Here is a 16,933-nt window from a genome sequence, read left to right as displayed (position 1 = left end):
ATTTATTTAAATACTTTATTGTACTGCCAACAAAAAAAAATTACAAAAAGAAAACTTATACTAAAAGAAGACACAGCACAGATGGCGGCCTTATCACTTATAAGTGATTTCTTCCAGGCAACCAACTGATGATGGGATAACATAATAGAAAAAAAGGAGGTGGGTAAAAAGTATACGCAATAATTATGTAATATAAAACTAATAGAAAAAAAAATACTAATAAATATACTATAAATAATAAATAGATATAATAATAGATATCATATATATATACATACGTATATACCTATAATTATATATACATACCATAAGTAAAATAAATACATACAATACATATCGTAATACATTTACATAATATAATATAAAATAATATATATAAAATAATATAGTATAAAAAGGCAAATTACAGCGAAAGAGAGATCATGAGCTAAAATATACTATCCCGAGTCAAAAGCAAGATTCAAGTAATGATTCCTGACAAGGCTTTTGAATGTGGATAGCGTTTGGGCTTGTCTGATATTTATCGGCAAGGCATTCCAGAGTTTAATGGCAGTAACCGCAAAGGAATCGCCATAGAAGTGTGTGCGGTGAAAAGGAATGCCCAGAACAAGCCTATCCACAGAACGAAGAGAATAATTTTCACAATGCAGGAAGTTAAATTTATTTTTGAGATAGGAAGGGGTCTTAGGGTCAAAAAGGATACGATATAGTAGCTGCAAATAATGCACGTTCCGGCGAAGACGGATTGGGAGCCACTTGAGCTGAGCTTGATACTTATATGACGATCCTGATGAAGATCCCTCAGTTCCACCTGAAGCTGTCCCAGAGAATATGCAACAACCACCACTAAAAGATTCTAAATAAATAAAGTCCTATTTCACCTTACATTGGTATTTTATTTCCGTGTATGAACTCTATTTCTCTATATGAACATTCATTAAGATTATAATATGTTATTAAATAAATATTACAATAAAAAAACGATCAAAAATTGGTTCTCTTTTTATCCCTTTCACACCAACTTGCCAAGTTAGGTGTGAAAGGGATAAAAAAACATACAGGCGTCATTCAAGGTCATATTTTCTTGTTACAAGTTAATGATCATAGTGCAATCTCCAGTGTAGAGAGTGTAATAATTTATACTCGGAGCAATTAACTAGCCTGTTAATTGTTAACTGCGAGATTAGATATATGCTTCTTGGATAGCGCTAATTTATTTGACACGAGTTTTTGGTTTTGACAATGATGAATGACACAACAGTATTATCTATGGACACAATAATGACATATCTCAATAGATGATGTCGGAAAACTGAAACAAGATTAGTTATTGTTCATTTAAAAACTAAAAATAAAATTAAAGTATTTAAATATAACTTTAAAATAATTGCATAGGTTTAAGGAGATAAGTACACGTATGTAGATTTACGAATATTTAATAACTGTTTGCGATTTTGTTGTTGTTTATTTTTACGAAAAAATGGATCTAGAAGACAATGCGATGGGCCTGACCACAGAACAAACTGATAAAATACTGCAATTTCAAGATTTAACGGGTATCGAGGATATGTCAATATGTAGAGATGTTTTACAAAGACATCAGTGGGATTTGGAGGTAAGTTTATATCGAAAGTATGTTATATCGATCAAACAACGTTTTTTAGGTCACAGATCTTTATATTACTTTTACTGACAATTTTTGTGTTTAATTTAAGGTAGCGATACAAGAGCAACTAAATATAAGGGAAGGCAGGCCTTCCGTGTTTGCCACAGAAGCGCGGGCGCCCCCAGTCGTTCACGACCACATAGCACAACAAGTCTTCACAGACGATGCCCCAGAAGGACCTGGCGGCGTAACTGGCCTCTTCCGTTATGTAGTTAACCTAGTTGTATCTGTGTGCTATAGTACAATATCATCAGTTTTGAATTTATTATTAAGTTTCATAAGGAATGATGACCGAAGATGTAAGTATTCATATGTTACTATAATTTTTTTTACACACTTTATATTAGCTTCACCTGTATGTTTGTAACCGACTTCTTTGGTCGCGATTTGTAGATTTATTGAGGACCGATGACAATACACTAATTTGATAAAATTTTCTATTTTTTAGTTCGGTTTTCTATAAAAAGCGTGTTTTTTTAGTTTTATTAAACTATTATTATTATGAATTGATTGTAGTGTGGAAGTTATTTTTTGAACATATTATTACCTAACAATTCATTCAATGAACCTGCATATTTTACTTGTAAACATTTAACTGCATCCATATTTTCTACTTTATAAATTAAATTAATTTAATAATTATATTTATTTCAGTGGTCACAGATCCCCTGGGGGATGTCATGGGATTCATAAACAACTACAATTCACGTTTCAACCCACACCCTGTATTCTACCAGGGCACTTATGCTCAGGCACTGAATGATGCCAAAAATGAACTGAGGTTCCTCATTGTATACTTACATTCAGAGTCTGCACCAGAGACATTAAATTTCTGCAGGTAATCTATGCATACAATGCTGTTACAGTATACAACAGAAATGTAATGCCTAATTGCATTCCATTTATTGTTTTATATATTATATTGTATATTGTATGATTCTTACTCAGAAAACTGTTTCAATTTACAGGTAGGTAAATTTAATATTCTTCTCACTTTAATTTATAATTGTTTGATATTGCGAATAAAAAATAACACTAACAATTTTAGCAAACCTTTTAAGCTACTGAATCTTGATACACACATTGTTTATTTTCTTCCAGGAATACTCTTACAGATCCAGGGGTAATCCAATATATCAATACTCATGCTCTCTTCTGGGGTTGTTCAGTTGACACCTCAGAGGGTTGGAGGGTCGCACAATCAGTTGGTGGGCGGAGATATCCATTGCTATGTGTGGTTTGTGTGCGAGATCACCGTATGACTGTGGTAGCGAGGAGCGAAGGGTCATGTTCACCGAACCAACTCATAAATAGATTACAGAGGATCGTTTCGGAAAATGAACCGTACCTTACTGCTGCTAGAGCCGACAGGTAATGAAGTACACATATAATTTATTTTTTATTTCATTTACTTATCATAAATGTTTAAGTTTTTCTTAAATACATTAGTAAGCAGTATAATCTGTATTCATCCATCAGTTTGAAACTTAAATTAAATACCCAAATATAGCACTTTGTAAATATTAATACACTTTCCACATGCTCTGGCTTCACTTGTGTTAACTCTGCACTTCAAAATACATGATAGCTATTCTTACTAAAAAAAAACTGTCTTAAAAAAAAATAACTGTTAAATTTAATCATTCATCATCATTACATAGTATAAAACAAAGTCGCTTTCTCTGTCCCTATGTCCCTTTGTATGCTTAAATCTTTAAAACTACGCAACGGATTTTGATGCGGTTTTTTTTAATAGATAGAGTGATTCAAGAGGAAGGTTTTAGTATATAATTTATTAGATTTTAGACATAGCGGGCGAAGCCGCGGGCGGTAAGCTAGTCAAATAATATTATTATTATATTTCATTATCTCAGCAATGCATAGAAGAAGAAAAATTTTACTTTTTACTATCTTCAGAGTGGAGCGCGAAGTAACAGCGCGTCTCCGAGCTGCCCAAGACGAAGCATACGCCGAATCTTTAGCCGCTGACCAAGAGAAGGAGCGGCGTCGTGCAGCCGATAGAGCTGCTCGAGCTCAACGCGAGCACGAGGATCTACAGCGAAGGGAACAGGAGGAACGGCATAAACTGGAGGTTTGTAACCAGGTGGCATGATGGACTGCCTTTTATTACGTACTTGAAAATTTTTAAATTTATACATGAAGTCGACTTTGGCACTCCTATGTTTTATTTGAAAAATACAAACAGAATTAGCGATTTGTTAAATTATAGATATACTAGCTGTGCCTCGCGGTTTTACCCGCATTTCCCTTCCTGTTGGTCGTAGCGTGATGATATATAGCCTATAGCCTTCCTCAATAAATGGGCTATCTAACATCGAATTTTTCAAATCTGACCAGTAGTTCCTGAGATTAGAGCGTTCAAACAAACAAACTGTTCAGCTTTATAATATTAGTATAGATTTGTTTAAGTAATAATGTAGTTTTAAGAACAAAAGTATGCATTACATTGGTAACTATTAATTCATAATTTAAAATTTATCTACAGGTGGAAGCAGCAAGAGTTGCAATAGCGGAACAGTTACCTGAAGAGCCAAAAGCTGGTCCAGAAGCATTGGCTTTACTTATCCGTTTGCCAACTGGAGAGAGGCTAACAAGGCGATTCCTTTTTGCTAACACCACTAAGGTAAGTCTATAATTATTATCATTGTTTGAGTAATTGTATTATTTGGACGAAAGAGAAGGTAGAATTAAGAAGGAAAAATGACTGAAATTTTTGGGATTTAATTTTAATTGAAGTTTTGTTCCTTGGATGTGTTTTATTAAATATACTTTAATTTAATAATAGCGAACGATAAACGCATAATTACGAACTAATTTCCAAATTTTCACTAACTCTGTATTCTTTTCGCCTGGGTCTCAGCACACATATGGGATCGGAAAGGGATCGTCACCGTATCGCCTCGAGCCGTTCAGAATGGTTTGTATTAAACTCCCTACTGCAACGCACACTAATCGGAATAATAACGTAATCGCCTCGCCTCGGAACAGGCTCCGAACTTGAATTCCCGCGCTTACGGCTCATCGTCCCCGCGCTTACGTTTCTCCGTCCCCGCGCTTACGTCTCTCCGTACCCGAGCTCACATCTCTTTGTCCACCCTTTCCCCTTTCCCCTCCCGCGACTTGCCTGCTAAAGACGCCGCCATTCGCAAGGAGTATTTCATTCGTGTTGCGCGTATGTTTTATTTAAAATTTTAAGTTCGATTCAAACACAAAATAACGATGCAAAGGGAGAAACTTATTGAAGAAGTGAGAAAATATCCATATTTATATGACTTAAGTGATGCTAAATACAGCAATACTATAAAAAAGGACGAGGCTTGGAAACAAATAAGTATTACTTTAAAGCAATCTGGTAAGTACCTACTCCTATTTAATTATTTATTTAATGTTTTTCGCGTATGTAGGTATGTATGGGAAATAAAACAGTTGTGATTAATATAATTATAATGAAAAATTTAACTGGAATATCCATTAAGAATTAACATTAATATTTAAAGCTAAAAGCTACTGCCATGGAACTCGTCCGGTAGAAGTTTGAAAATATGTTTTGAACTTTTCACGTACATTAAAAGCGGTAGCCATATGGGCACCACTAATACTTGGTAATTGACTTAACAATCGGTCTTCGCCGAATTCAACTGTAATGTCCTGTTCTGTTCTGTTCGGTTCCTGTAAATTCATCTCAATGTTATATGTCCTCATCATATTGTGTAAAATGCAAGTTGTTAATACCACTTTATCTACAAACTTTGGATGCAATTTAATATTTTTGTTGTAAATCGCAAATTTTTGATATAAAATTCCAAAAGCGTTTTCAACTACCCTTCTAGCTCGTGATAAGCGGTAATTATATTGCCGTTCAGGATCTGATAGTCTCCGTGTATTTGAGCGAGGATATGGTCTTAATAAATATGTCTTCAATGGAAATGCCTCGTCTCCCACAAATACATGTGGCATTGCATGATTAGTTCCTGGTAATGGTTTGTCACATGGAATATTGAATGTGTTTCTTTCAAGTGCCTTTCCAAATGTAGATGATGAATAGATTCCGCCATCGCTGTTTTTTCCATAGGCTCCTACATCAACCGCTATGAATCTGTATTCAGGATCAACTATAGCTAACAAAACAATAGAAAATGTTTTTTTATAGTTAAAAAACAACGATCCACTATTGGGAGGTGCAATTATATTTACATGTTTGCCGTCAATGGCGCCTATGCAATTCGGAAAGTTCCATTTATTTTTAAATCCTTCTTCGATTCCTTGCCATGTGGCTGTAGTTGGTTGAGGTATATGAATTGGCATTAATTTATTTATTATTGCATTGCACACATCTATTACTATCAAACGAATAGTTGATTCTCCTAAACGGAAGCTCGATGATAAATTAGTAAATGTAGATCCAGTTATAAAGTACCTGCAACAATAAATGTATATTTAATATACGTTTTATAATACGTGTATATGTTTATGTGAATGTGTGTGTACGTACTCCCTTTCACACATACATGTGTAACTACATGCGCTTGATATAGTTAACCATGATTTATTTTATTTCAGAATCTGAGTGCAAGAAAACTTGGTTAAATCTTAGAGAGTCTCACCGACGAGCTATGAAGAAGCGTAAAACTAAAAGTGGTCAGGCAGCCCCGACGACGAAAAAGTGGACCTTTGAAGATGAAATGAGTTTTTTAGTACCTCATTACAAAGAAAGAAATACGATCTCTTCGGTTGATGATGATGACGGTTCAGATATTAGCAGTTTCTTGGGTAATGATGATTCACAGAACTCAATAAACATAATTCAGTCTCCAGAAAACTTACAAGCGGAAACTACTCCACTTTCGCCGCGTCCTGAGTCTTCTGCATCTTCAGTTGCATCCAAAATTTCAAAAAAAAAAAAACTTAATATTGAAAAAAATTCAGCGTCACAAACTTTAATGAAATATTTATTAAATCACAACGAAACCAAAAAAGAAGATGAGATAGATACATTTTTTAAGAGCATTGCGGCAACGGTTAAAAAATTTTCAGAATATAACCAAGCTGTTATGAAAAGTAAAATATATAATGCAGTTTCGGAAATGGAGTTAAAAGAAATCGCAGAGAAACAAAGCTATTATAGTTATCGCAACCCTTACATTCCCCAAAGAGAAGATGACATGCCTCGAGGTTATACCACTCTAAATAACATTAGCCACGAGATACAATCAACATCTGGCGCTTCAAACATTCATGATTTTAATATTTCAAACTTAGAAGAAAATGGCGCGTCAAATGCTGACGATCTTGATACTTCAAACAATCTTTAATTTATACAATGATTGTATTTTTGTTGTGGCGCTATTTTTGTTTAATTGCCATAATTTTTGGATTTAATAATATAGTTTTGTATAATAAAAAAATATGTGATTTATGGGTATTTTTTTTTACCTAAACTACAAAAAAGTTGCATTTACTAAAATACTTTACGCAATCACACAAAATATATACACACATACACCAGACATAAAACGTACATCCCCTGTGCACACCTGATCGCAAATGAGGGTTGCGTTCCAAAAGAAATATTTTTTATCGACAGAGGATAAAAATTAATCTATCTTGTAGTTTCGGAACCGAGTATTTTTTTTGTACACTTAAAAAAAAGAACAATAGAGATAATACAAACATTAAAATTATAGTACAAATATTTATGTAGACCAGATTAAAAATTCCAAAATCAAATGCAATTTCTCACCTTAACGTTACAGCTAGTTTTTCTTCGGGCGATATTGTTTCTCTGAATGTTGTATTCTTCTTCCTTATACATTCATCTATAGACTGCAATATGTTATAAAAGAGATATTTCGGCATATGAAAATAAATATAAAATTTCTCTTCATCATCCATCAAATGTTTTTTTATAGTCCGAAATTCCCCTTCAGTACTCCTTGCTTTATTCATACTGTGTACCCAATATCTTTTTCTTTTTTTCTTGCTATTTTCTTTTTCCTCTTCATCAAGTGCTATGGCTATGATAGCCAACTCACGTATTGTAAACCAAGACATAACCGTGCGCTACACTTAACGTTTGGATTCAAACTGATCTGGTGCCAACCAGGTCAGCCAGGGGCCGGCGAGGCGTAAGCGCGGTGTCGCCTAGCCGTAGCCGAGTTGACGTACAGGCGCTGCTGATACGCTTTCGTTATGTGCATACGGTAGGTTGACGCCTGGTTGACAGCGAGGCGAAAGGCGTTACGGTTACGATCCCTTTCCGATCCCATATGTGTGCTGAGACCCTATATGTTTGTTGGTTTAGTTTCAGCCAAATTAGAAACATATTATTTAGAGATTGTGAAACATACCGTAAGGTTTTAATTTATAAAAAATTGTATAATGAAAGTAACATTATCATTTCAGGATCTCTACGATTTCGTCTTCAGCCATCCACAATCGCCTGAAGAGTTTGAAATCACGACAAATTTCCCGAAACGTGTCCTATCTCGCGGCCATTCTAAGCTCGTCGACGTCGGCCTCAAAGATCGCGATGTTCTCTTCGTGAACGATGTAAACGCATAAAATGTCAATAAAGATTAAATTACTAGCCGTTAAGAAACATTGTTCTTTTTTTTTAATTTTAGAATACAAATCTTTTTGTTATCTGTGGCGAATGTGCGCGAAATTTCTTATATTTATTCAAATTTTAAATTTTGTTCTTCGGTTTTGGTTACAAATTGGTAGAATATGTTTAGTTCATAAAAGCAATAGGTACGAATAATTTGGTTGAAAACCTTTTATAAATTAATGTTTTATTATCTATGCATATTGTATAAATTCGGACAAATTATGGTGTAAAGGTACCTATATAATTGATAATTGTGTAATTTATTGTTGTAAATATTTTCATTATGCTCATTTAGTTGTGAAGCATTAAGTTTTAAGTTCATTAGTAAATGATTACTATGGACAGTTCAAAGAATTACATATTTGGCATAATATTATGTACTAAAAAATAAGTAGTTTTTCTGAAATAGGAGTCATACCATTTTCTTTCGATGTAAAGTATCTACGTAATTTTCTTTGACAATAAAGATATTTCTAAAAACATGTCGCTGGATTATACTTTTAATAATGTGTCCATTTATATATGGAATTAAAATTGAAAAAGTAAACAAAAAGACATTTCACGATATCCATGTCCCCGTCTTTAGTCGTCGATTATATCAATAATAATATTAAAAATTAATATGAGTAAGTACTTAATAAAATATACAAGCCCTAGAATATCCTATAAAATGTTCATAACCTGTCTAAAGGTCACAAGTTCTCATAAAAGAACAAAAAATTATCACAACAAATGTTGTGCCTTCACATAACTTTTAAATCCCAAATTACAAGGACAGGGTTGTATTTGAACTTTACTTGAGACTTGAATCCCTTATATTTAAGAAAGTAGCTAGAAGATGCTAACTTTAAGTCAACTTTAGTTTGTACTCATGTTTGAAACCGAGTAAGTATCAATATATTGCATAAAATTAGGCATTTAACTTTCATGTTCTATAAGCAAGTATTGCGTGTCACAGTTATAAATAAATGTTTTAGCGGAGTGTTATATTATATTCTCGATGTTGAAAAATTTGTGTCTCGATGTCTATTTCAGTAATTTAATTAGACGGAAATTTCAGTGTTCAAATTTAATTATCATAACACATCACAAGCAAATTAAAACGTTGGTTCAAAAATTTCTAGTAAATCTCACACAACAGTACAAATTCAAAGTATGCATTTAAAAGACAATTTTGATTACATATCTCTGATTTCTCTGTTTTTCAAATTCTATGTGTTTTTATGAGTAATTAGAAACATAATTGTATAATAATCCTTTTATATGTACAGTAGTTCAAAATAATATGTATTGTAAATAGGGTATACGACATGGTAGGAATGTAATATTGCATTGATGTTTGATGTGCGGTGTCTTTAATTTTACGTAAAATATTGATACAATATGTTTTAATATTGGTGTTCTATCAAAAATTTGTCTCTAAAAATGTAATGTTGTGAATACAAAGAAGCATTATAAATAATAGTCCGGGATACATCGCCCATTTTTGCAAGTGATTACTATCAAGCTAATTTTTCGTGAGTAGCTTTATTTTGATGAGATGCCCAATAATTTCATGTACAAAACTCTCGATTGTGGTAGCTACCAGAGGAAACAAGGATAAAATATTTTGATTTGATGGTTCTCAAATATTAATTACTAGCTGAATGTTTTTTTTTGTTCAATCTCAAGATAATTATCTAAATTATTCGAAAAAATATTTGTCCTACAAAATCTATGGTTTGATCAAAGAGTCCCCCTTTCCAATGTGTATCGATAACGAAGTCATCATAAATGATTACTAACCAGCTGATTTTTTTATTTTCACTGATTTAATACTTATATAATTCAACAGAAATATTGTCCTACAAATGGCGTAATAAATATTTGAGAACCGTCAAATCAAAAATTTTTATCCTTGTTACCTCTGTTAGCTACCACAATCGAGAGTTTTGTACATGAAATTATTGGGCATCTCATCAAAATAAAGCTACTCACGAAAAATTAGCTTGATAGTAGTCACTTGCAAAAATGGGCGATGTATCCCGGACTATAAGCTTTTTTCTCTGTCTTGGAATCCATTGTCTAATTTCATTCGTTAAATTTAATTTTTTCGTGAAATTTCGGATATGAACCGCATTGATAATGACAATGTAACTAGTAAGTATATAAATGTTAAATTGTAATTGAATGAATTTCAACAAAAACATTTTTTGTGTTCGTAAAACTAACGGTTGGCATTACCATTTACTACGTCAAATTATAAATTAAGTTTGGTTTGGTTGCATTCCAAAAGGGAAGCTTGTTATGATTCGGATATTTTTATTATCTCTATATTAAAATAGATTTTATTTTTATCTGCTATTCAAGGTTTATGATGCATTGGAATAACGGCAAAAGTGAACTATTGTTTAATATATCAGGAATGATCCTAAATTCTATCTGGAATATTTGAATTACGATTAACAACTTATTATCATATATTGTCTATAAATATATTTACATATTTACAAATTTTGGCACTATATAATTCGTCATTATCCCAATGTTCCATAAACTAAATAATAAGTTATGTATTAGACGACAAGTCAATTTGTGTCACTTAATATTATCTCGGTTATTAAAAAAAAGGTTATCTAGGCGCATGCACAGAATAACAGTCGCTAATAGGAAACGTATCAAATGTCTTAAAAATATCAGCCGATTTTCAAACAACACAATTTCATACATGTCCAGTGCTAGAATATTAATACTCTATTAAGCAATGATAAGTAAAAAGTTCTGGAAAGATTACCAACACAACATAATATTTTGATCTTCAAAAACGGCACAATAACGCACAGGCGTTAAAGTGAGATGGCATGATTGAATTATCGTTAGCGAAAAAGAGACAACTGAACTTATAAGGCACATTTTAACGTGTCGCTCCCTAACCTATCTACAGCTTTCTACTTACAATATCATTGCTATAAAGTCATATCTTATATCTAGTACTTGATCGTGTAATACTACATTTCAAAACATCCCGCATTGCTTTCTCGCATTTTATTTTGCTTTTCGACGCTCGCAATATGGCCGGTGAAGATTTTCACTTGTGATAAGTTATGAAAAGGGCAGTGAGAGTACCAAAGGTGCTGAGGATTTGTTACTGCATTTAGTTTGATATGATTCGTGTAATGTTTTGTTGTAATATAACAATGTTCCTTTATATTGTGTTTTATTTAACAACCCTTTTTCCTAACGACCCTGATCTTATCTTATGAAATTTGATATTTAATAAATTTCTCTAGGAAAGCTTATAACATTAGTAATTACTCAGATTTTCCATGGAGAGTATTAGCTGACCCTAAAGACTTAAGTTTCTTGGTGTTATATAATATAGTTCCCGGGAAACACAATCTTAGTTGACTCTATGTGGCGCTGCTAATGAAATATTCGCATATGTAATGGATCTTATTTCTAGTGTTCTGAATTATTCGCAATGCTCACTCAGCACCTTATCAAAATCGTGCTATGAGTTTCAAGTAGTAGTTAGTATATTGGGAAACTTAATAAATTGGGAGAAAATAACAAAACATATCTGTCAGTATTTTCATTTTATTTATAAACCAACTGCATACCAAAAAATACAATGTACACTTAAAACAAATATTACTTGGAATGTAGGCACTTTAAATTTTTACAACAAACCAAATCACCTAAGTATTAAATAAAATTTGTTACTAAAACTATATTAAATCTATATTAGACACTGTCCCAAAATTTAATTTTAAAGGTTAGAAAATATAAATTGATTTCTAAAGGTAACTTTAAAGTTTGAACTATCGTATAATAGAAGATTTATTTACAACTTTATAATTTAAAAACTAATCCGAAATAATTTTTTTGATCCATTTTATATAACAATGCAGACTATTTATTTGAGCGTCAATAGAAAATTAAACTGCTATTTATTATTTTCTGTCGTAATATAAAATAAATGAGATTTTTTGTAGGTAGTTATTCAAATGCAAAGGTATTTTAATTTTTTTATGGATGGATTATATGAAGGCCTGTAATACACACTGAGCGAGCAATACCCCAAATAAAACTTCGATTTTCACTTTTTTATAGGTATGTAATCAATATGTAAATAATGTAGGTAAATATATCAAAGCTTCATTGTGTATCCGAGGCCTAAAGGAACATACATAAAACTTATCCTATGTACGTATATTCAATAGGTTAGTATTTGGATGTAGCTAGTTTATATCGCGATGATAATTTTATTTTACAGTATTTCGGATTTTAAGGAAATAATAAAATTGCCACGTAGTACTATTCAAAGTTTACTTACATTATGTCTCACTCACCGGACGTGCTTAGTGCTTTTTGCATAATCTTAACAATACTAAATTATGATTTCTATTTAATACTAATTAGGTAATCAATATATAACCTATTTTGTCTTTTAAATACCAGAACCTTCATATTTATAGAAATATACTTTAAAAGTGCAGGACATGTAAAAACTATTTAAAAATACATTGCACATCACATTATTATAATAATTTTATTAGCTCTATATATCTATTATCCGATAAACGCATGTATATGGCTTTCTTTCATGCCGATTTTCTTTAATAAGTCCATGCCGGTGTGTGTAAACTCCGTAGGTCCACAGAGACATGCGAAATGAGTGTTCTCTTCCGAGGAATTGATAGATTCTTTTTTAACCACTTGAGAGAGTATGTCGAGGCTTATTCTTCCTTTCAGACCCGTCCAAGCTGGTTCGTTTGACAGGACATGCAATACGTTTAATCTGTAATCAATCAATTTTTTAGGATCAACAACTACATCGAAAAAAAAAAACAATACGAGTCTAGTAGTAAAATATAGCCATAGGTGCTATTTTCCTTTTTTATATTATATGGGAGTGAATACTTTACAAAATTAATAATTTCATTAAAGAGTAAGTAGGTATATATTATAGGTAGGTATAATACCTACTTATAACTAAATTGTCTAAGGAATTAAGCATATAAACTCTTTTAAACGAAAAATGCCAAGCAAAAGATACCTATATAGGTCAAGGTATAAAACTAATTAGTTGAATCATAAATGGTTAACAAAATTAATACTTTCATTAAGTGTAATTAATAGTTGTTAGTATCAAGTGAACAATAGATAACCTCGTTCACGTAAAAGAGTGGCGAGAAAATATCTATCGTTACAAAATGTAATTTAATAAATACCTGTCGTCTTGTCGAGACATTTCATCAAATTTATCTTTGAAAAGTATATCCTCTTCTGTTTTGTTGAAGAATACTAAATGTAATCGTTCGCTGAAATGAGAAACATTTATTAAAATTTTAATTTAATAAGCATCTAGTGTACAAGTAAAACGTTCCAAGGTCTTGAAAATCGCTGTGTAATTTTATTTATTACATTATTGGTGGTAATGTTAAAACTTTAAATTAAATTATTTACATTTTGAAATATGAGATAAAGATGTGTTTTTCTTGAAATACCGTGTTTTTGAATTTTATGGCTTTTTTGAGAATATAAATTGTTTGTCAATATACTTAATAGCTGAAACGTTTTTATCGCTAGCTCACCCAACATTTTTCGAGCAAGTTTGTAGTTAAGATAAACTTATCTAAACCTCATAAAAAGGGATAACCTCACCAAAATGTATCTACATATTATGATAGCTATCAATGAATATTAGTAATATGTACATCATAATAATCAGTTATCACCTTAAGTCTGCCAATTAGTTTCTTTATTCTAGAGCTTATACCTTACCATTTAGGATTAGATCTTCCCAACATAAACCTCAGCAAGCCTAACATTGGTGTTATTCCCGTACCAGCTGCTATAAGGTATAAAGTCTTCACTGCTTTCAACTAGAACGAAAAATAATATATTAAAATTTGTTTTCGTTGTAACAGATGACGTAGAAGTTATGATTGATGAATTGCGGGCCAATACTTCAATATATTATTATGTGTGTAAATTTTACGAGGTGAATTCTTTTACGCAAAAAATTTAATGTGTGTAGGTATGGTATATGTACCTATTAGAGCAAACGGTTAGACGTCTTCCTTTACAGATTACTTCTACTTTATTTCATATTTTATCTCATTTTTTCATATGTGTCAATTGTTATGTTATTTTCATATTAAAATATAGATATGAAAAAAGGGAAACCTTACGTGCAAAAACTTAAATCCTAAAGGTTATCGAAAATAAACATCTGTGAAGTCAATCCTAAAAGGTATCAACGAGAACGTATAGTTCAACTATCTAGATATTTCTCGCAAGATTGCTCGTGATAAGGCGTGTTACTGAATCGTAGTTGATGTCCGGGACTAACCCGATTCATAAGTCGACCCTTTTAAGAAATTGAGGAAAAATAGAAATAAATATTCCATATTGTAAGACAGGAATTACACGATTAAAGGCACAACCACTGAAATAGCTTTTTGTGCTTATTTCTGGTCAAATGTCTAACTTTTTTAACAAAGTAAAGGTCGTTTAAAAGTAGCCCTAGGTCTATATTACATAATTATGTTATTCAACACACCAATTAATAGCATCCTAAGCAATTAATCACTAACGCCTCCGCATGTGTCTTGGTGCGATTTGTTTTACAAGAAGGATTAGGAATGTATTATATATACCCTTTCAACCTTCGTGCGGAACACGGTTATGTAATAAGTATATACATATATATCGTACTTCTACTCCGTGTGGATCACGCCAATTCTATATGAATCAAGATACACGGAACTATGGACCTAAATATGGAAGCGTGACGAAAGGTAATAAAATTATTAATATCCTAAAGCTAGCTCTATTCCCAGAAGGGGATTGATCAGAATATATATGCGACTAAAGTAGTTAAAGGAAGTATATACCAAAAGCAATCACTCTCCAACATACCTGTAGCAATTGAAAATTCCCATAAGGCCCCGATATCGTAATTAAATCACCAAGTTTCAAGGATGTTAGGTGCGGAGATAGCGCTCCAAGTTCGTAGCGCTTAATCGTTAATTTTAGAGCACTGAATTCATTGCGCTGATTGTCCCAACCGTCTCCAATCGGTGTGTAAGACCGGATACATTCAGAATCTAGAAAAATTTCACATTAAGAACACATTAAGTATAATATTAATAAAGACATTAGAGGTACAACCACGATGGCATGATTCAGCAATAAGGTAGGTCAATTTAATTATTCTATCTTAGACCCTTACACAAGGGTCTTCCTTACCCCTATATACTGCCTAATTACTAAACTAATTGACAAGTTAATTTAATATAAAATAAAAATATTAGTTCTTCAAAATACACAGCAGAATAACCTGTAGTATGATGAACTCGAACGTGGTGGCCCAAAGGGACCAGAGCCGGCCCTGCTATCGGAGCCAATGTAATAAGGCTGGTGTCATGGGACACTTTACAGACGTCCATTACACGGCTCTCCATTTTCCTCGGAGTCGTTATTTGAATAGCCTCCCCGAAAATCGTTTCACCACATCCCTTCCACACTTTATTTTCGGATTTCATGGCCACTACCTATGCAGGACAAGTAAAGATAATAGTATGGTATTAACATTTAAGTATATCTATGTGGTGTAGTAAAAAGGTTTTTTAATGACTTAAAAGGTGCTGCTTGTTCATTTTCGGTGAATTTCATTGGCAAACATATCCTATGTCATGTCAACGAGTATAGGTACCATACGCTAAAGAGTTTAAAAAAATAATTGACGGAGCCACGAGTTTTCAGTAGTGTAGATCAAATCCGTTCATATATTTAATTCCATCTATTTTGTAAAGCAAAATAACAAGTCATGTGAACCCTGAACGGGGTATCGACCTTCAAATTAAAAAGCACTAACATAACAATAAAATAGAAAAGTATAGACGTAAGTTCAACGCACTAGCAAATAAATATTCATTTATAATGATATTAAAGCCATATTTCTATTTTAAGATATTTAATATAACTTACTTCAATTTTACCGCTTTCAGAAAATACCCTTAATTGCAACGGTTCCACTAAGTTTCCTTCTGGTATTAGTCTAATTGTTCTGAGCCAGCTGTCGGTTGCAACCTCGATCAATAAGGATCCTTCTAACAACTTCGCACACCCACCGGGGTTAGCTAAAGGTCCAGTGTAAATGGAAATTATAAGCTTTGCTGATGTTTGTATCCAATCGAATCGCAATGAGGCCGGCGAGTCTTTCAATTTGTTTATCGTCTTAGCAGGACTCGACGCTGCCCTTCGGCTGATCGATACAGGTAAATCGCTCGACTGAATTAAGCTCTGCATAATCTTACTCGGGGGACTACCTTTGACATTTTCCTCGCTTTTAGCCGTTATCTTTTTCCTAACGGGCGTTATGCAATTGGCTAGGTTCTCCATTGATTTCCTGACGAGTTCCTGCGCTTTCGATGGCTCTTTTAGTTTGTCTGATTTTGTACTTGATATCGAACTATTGAATAGTTCTTCAGCGTCTGGTCGATCAAACGAAAGTGGACCTACCAGACATTTGGCTAATAAGGAATCATAGTTCACCCAGGGGTGTACTTTATCAAACAGTTCTGTAGCATCCATTCCAGCACCACGCATTAATTCTTCGGGACCTGATAACATACATTGATCAGATTTTG

At 32.7% G+C, this 16,933-nt stretch overlaps 3 protein-coding genes across 4 annotated transcripts in view; 2 read left to right on the top strand and 1 right to left on the bottom strand.

Annotated features, from left to right (window-relative positions):
* Positions 1-1,269: 1,269 nt before the first annotated feature.
* Faf2 (Fas-associated factor 2) lies at positions 1,270-11,481 on the top strand. Its single transcript, XM_089705932.1, has 8 exons — positions 1,270-1,615; positions 1,716-1,965; positions 2,321-2,504; positions 2,768-3,037; positions 3,584-3,758; positions 4,173-4,310; positions 8,090-9,758; positions 10,331-11,481. Exons 1-7 carry the CDS (start codon positions 1,481-1,483, stop codon positions 8,246-8,248), a joined length of 1,311 nt encoding a protein of 436 aa, XP_089562058.1. The 5' UTR covers positions 1,270-1,480; the 3' UTR covers positions 8,249-9,758; positions 10,331-11,481.
* Positions 4,551-7,101, top strand: LOC149481078 (uncharacterized). Its single transcript, XM_089705933.1, has 2 exons — positions 4,551-5,039; positions 6,248-7,101. Exons 1-2 carry the CDS (start codon positions 4,907-4,909, stop codon positions 6,997-6,999), a joined length of 885 nt encoding a protein of 294 aa, XP_089562059.1. The 5' UTR covers positions 4,551-4,906; the 3' UTR covers positions 7,000-7,101.
* A 375-nt stretch (positions 11,482-11,856) lies between the features above and the next one.
* LOC149481074 (cytochrome b5 reductase 4) overlaps positions 11,857-16,933 on the bottom strand; it is a 66,089-nt gene continuing 61,012 nt past the window's right edge. For both annotated transcript variants that reach the window (XM_089705848.1, XM_089705849.1), the window contains 6 exons: positions 16,272-16,906; positions 15,622-15,835; positions 15,201-15,388; positions 14,061-14,161; positions 13,508-13,597; positions 11,857-13,074 (listed from right to left, as the gene is read on the bottom strand). In XM_089705848.1, the coding sequence (XP_089561974.1) occupies positions 12,846-13,074; positions 13,508-13,597; positions 14,061-14,161; positions 15,201-15,388; positions 15,622-15,835; positions 16,272-16,906 (1,457 nt within the window). In that variant the 3' untranslated portion in view covers positions 11,857-12,845. The remainder of the gene's footprint in view (positions 13,075-13,507; positions 13,598-14,060; positions 14,162-15,200; positions 15,389-15,621; positions 15,836-16,271; positions 16,907-16,933) is intronic.

The sequence above is a fragment of the Colias philodice genome, chromosome 17 (genome assembly GCF_061535455.1).
Source record: "Colias philodice isolate Cphi_HAF_F1 chromosome 17, ilColPhil1 Martin Lab GWU primary, whole genome shotgun sequence".
Classification (NCBI taxonomy): domain Eukaryota; kingdom Metazoa; phylum Arthropoda; class Insecta; order Lepidoptera; family Pieridae; genus Colias; species Colias philodice.
This window is presented reverse-complemented; position numbering and strand designations above follow the sequence as displayed.

Coding starts and splice junctions, on each gene's coding strand:
- Faf2 (XM_089705932.1), top strand. CDS start 1,481: ATGGATCTAGAAGACAATGCGATGGGCCTGACCACAGAACAAACTGAT. Junction 1,966..2,320: donor AAGGAATGATGACCGAAGAT/GTAAGTATTCAT, acceptor TATTTATTTCAG/TGGTCACAGATCCCCTGGGG. Junction 2,505..2,767: donor GAGACATTAAATTTCTGCAG/GTAATCTATGCA, acceptor ATTTTCTTCCAG/GAATACTCTTACAGATCCAG.
- LOC149481078 (XM_089705933.1), top strand. CDS start 4,907: ATGCAAAGGGAGAAACTTATTGAAGAAGTGAGAAAATATCCATATTTA. Junction 5,040..6,247: donor TATTACTTTAAAGCAATCTG/GTAAGTACCTAC, acceptor ATTTTATTTCAG/AATCTGAGTGCAAGAAAACT.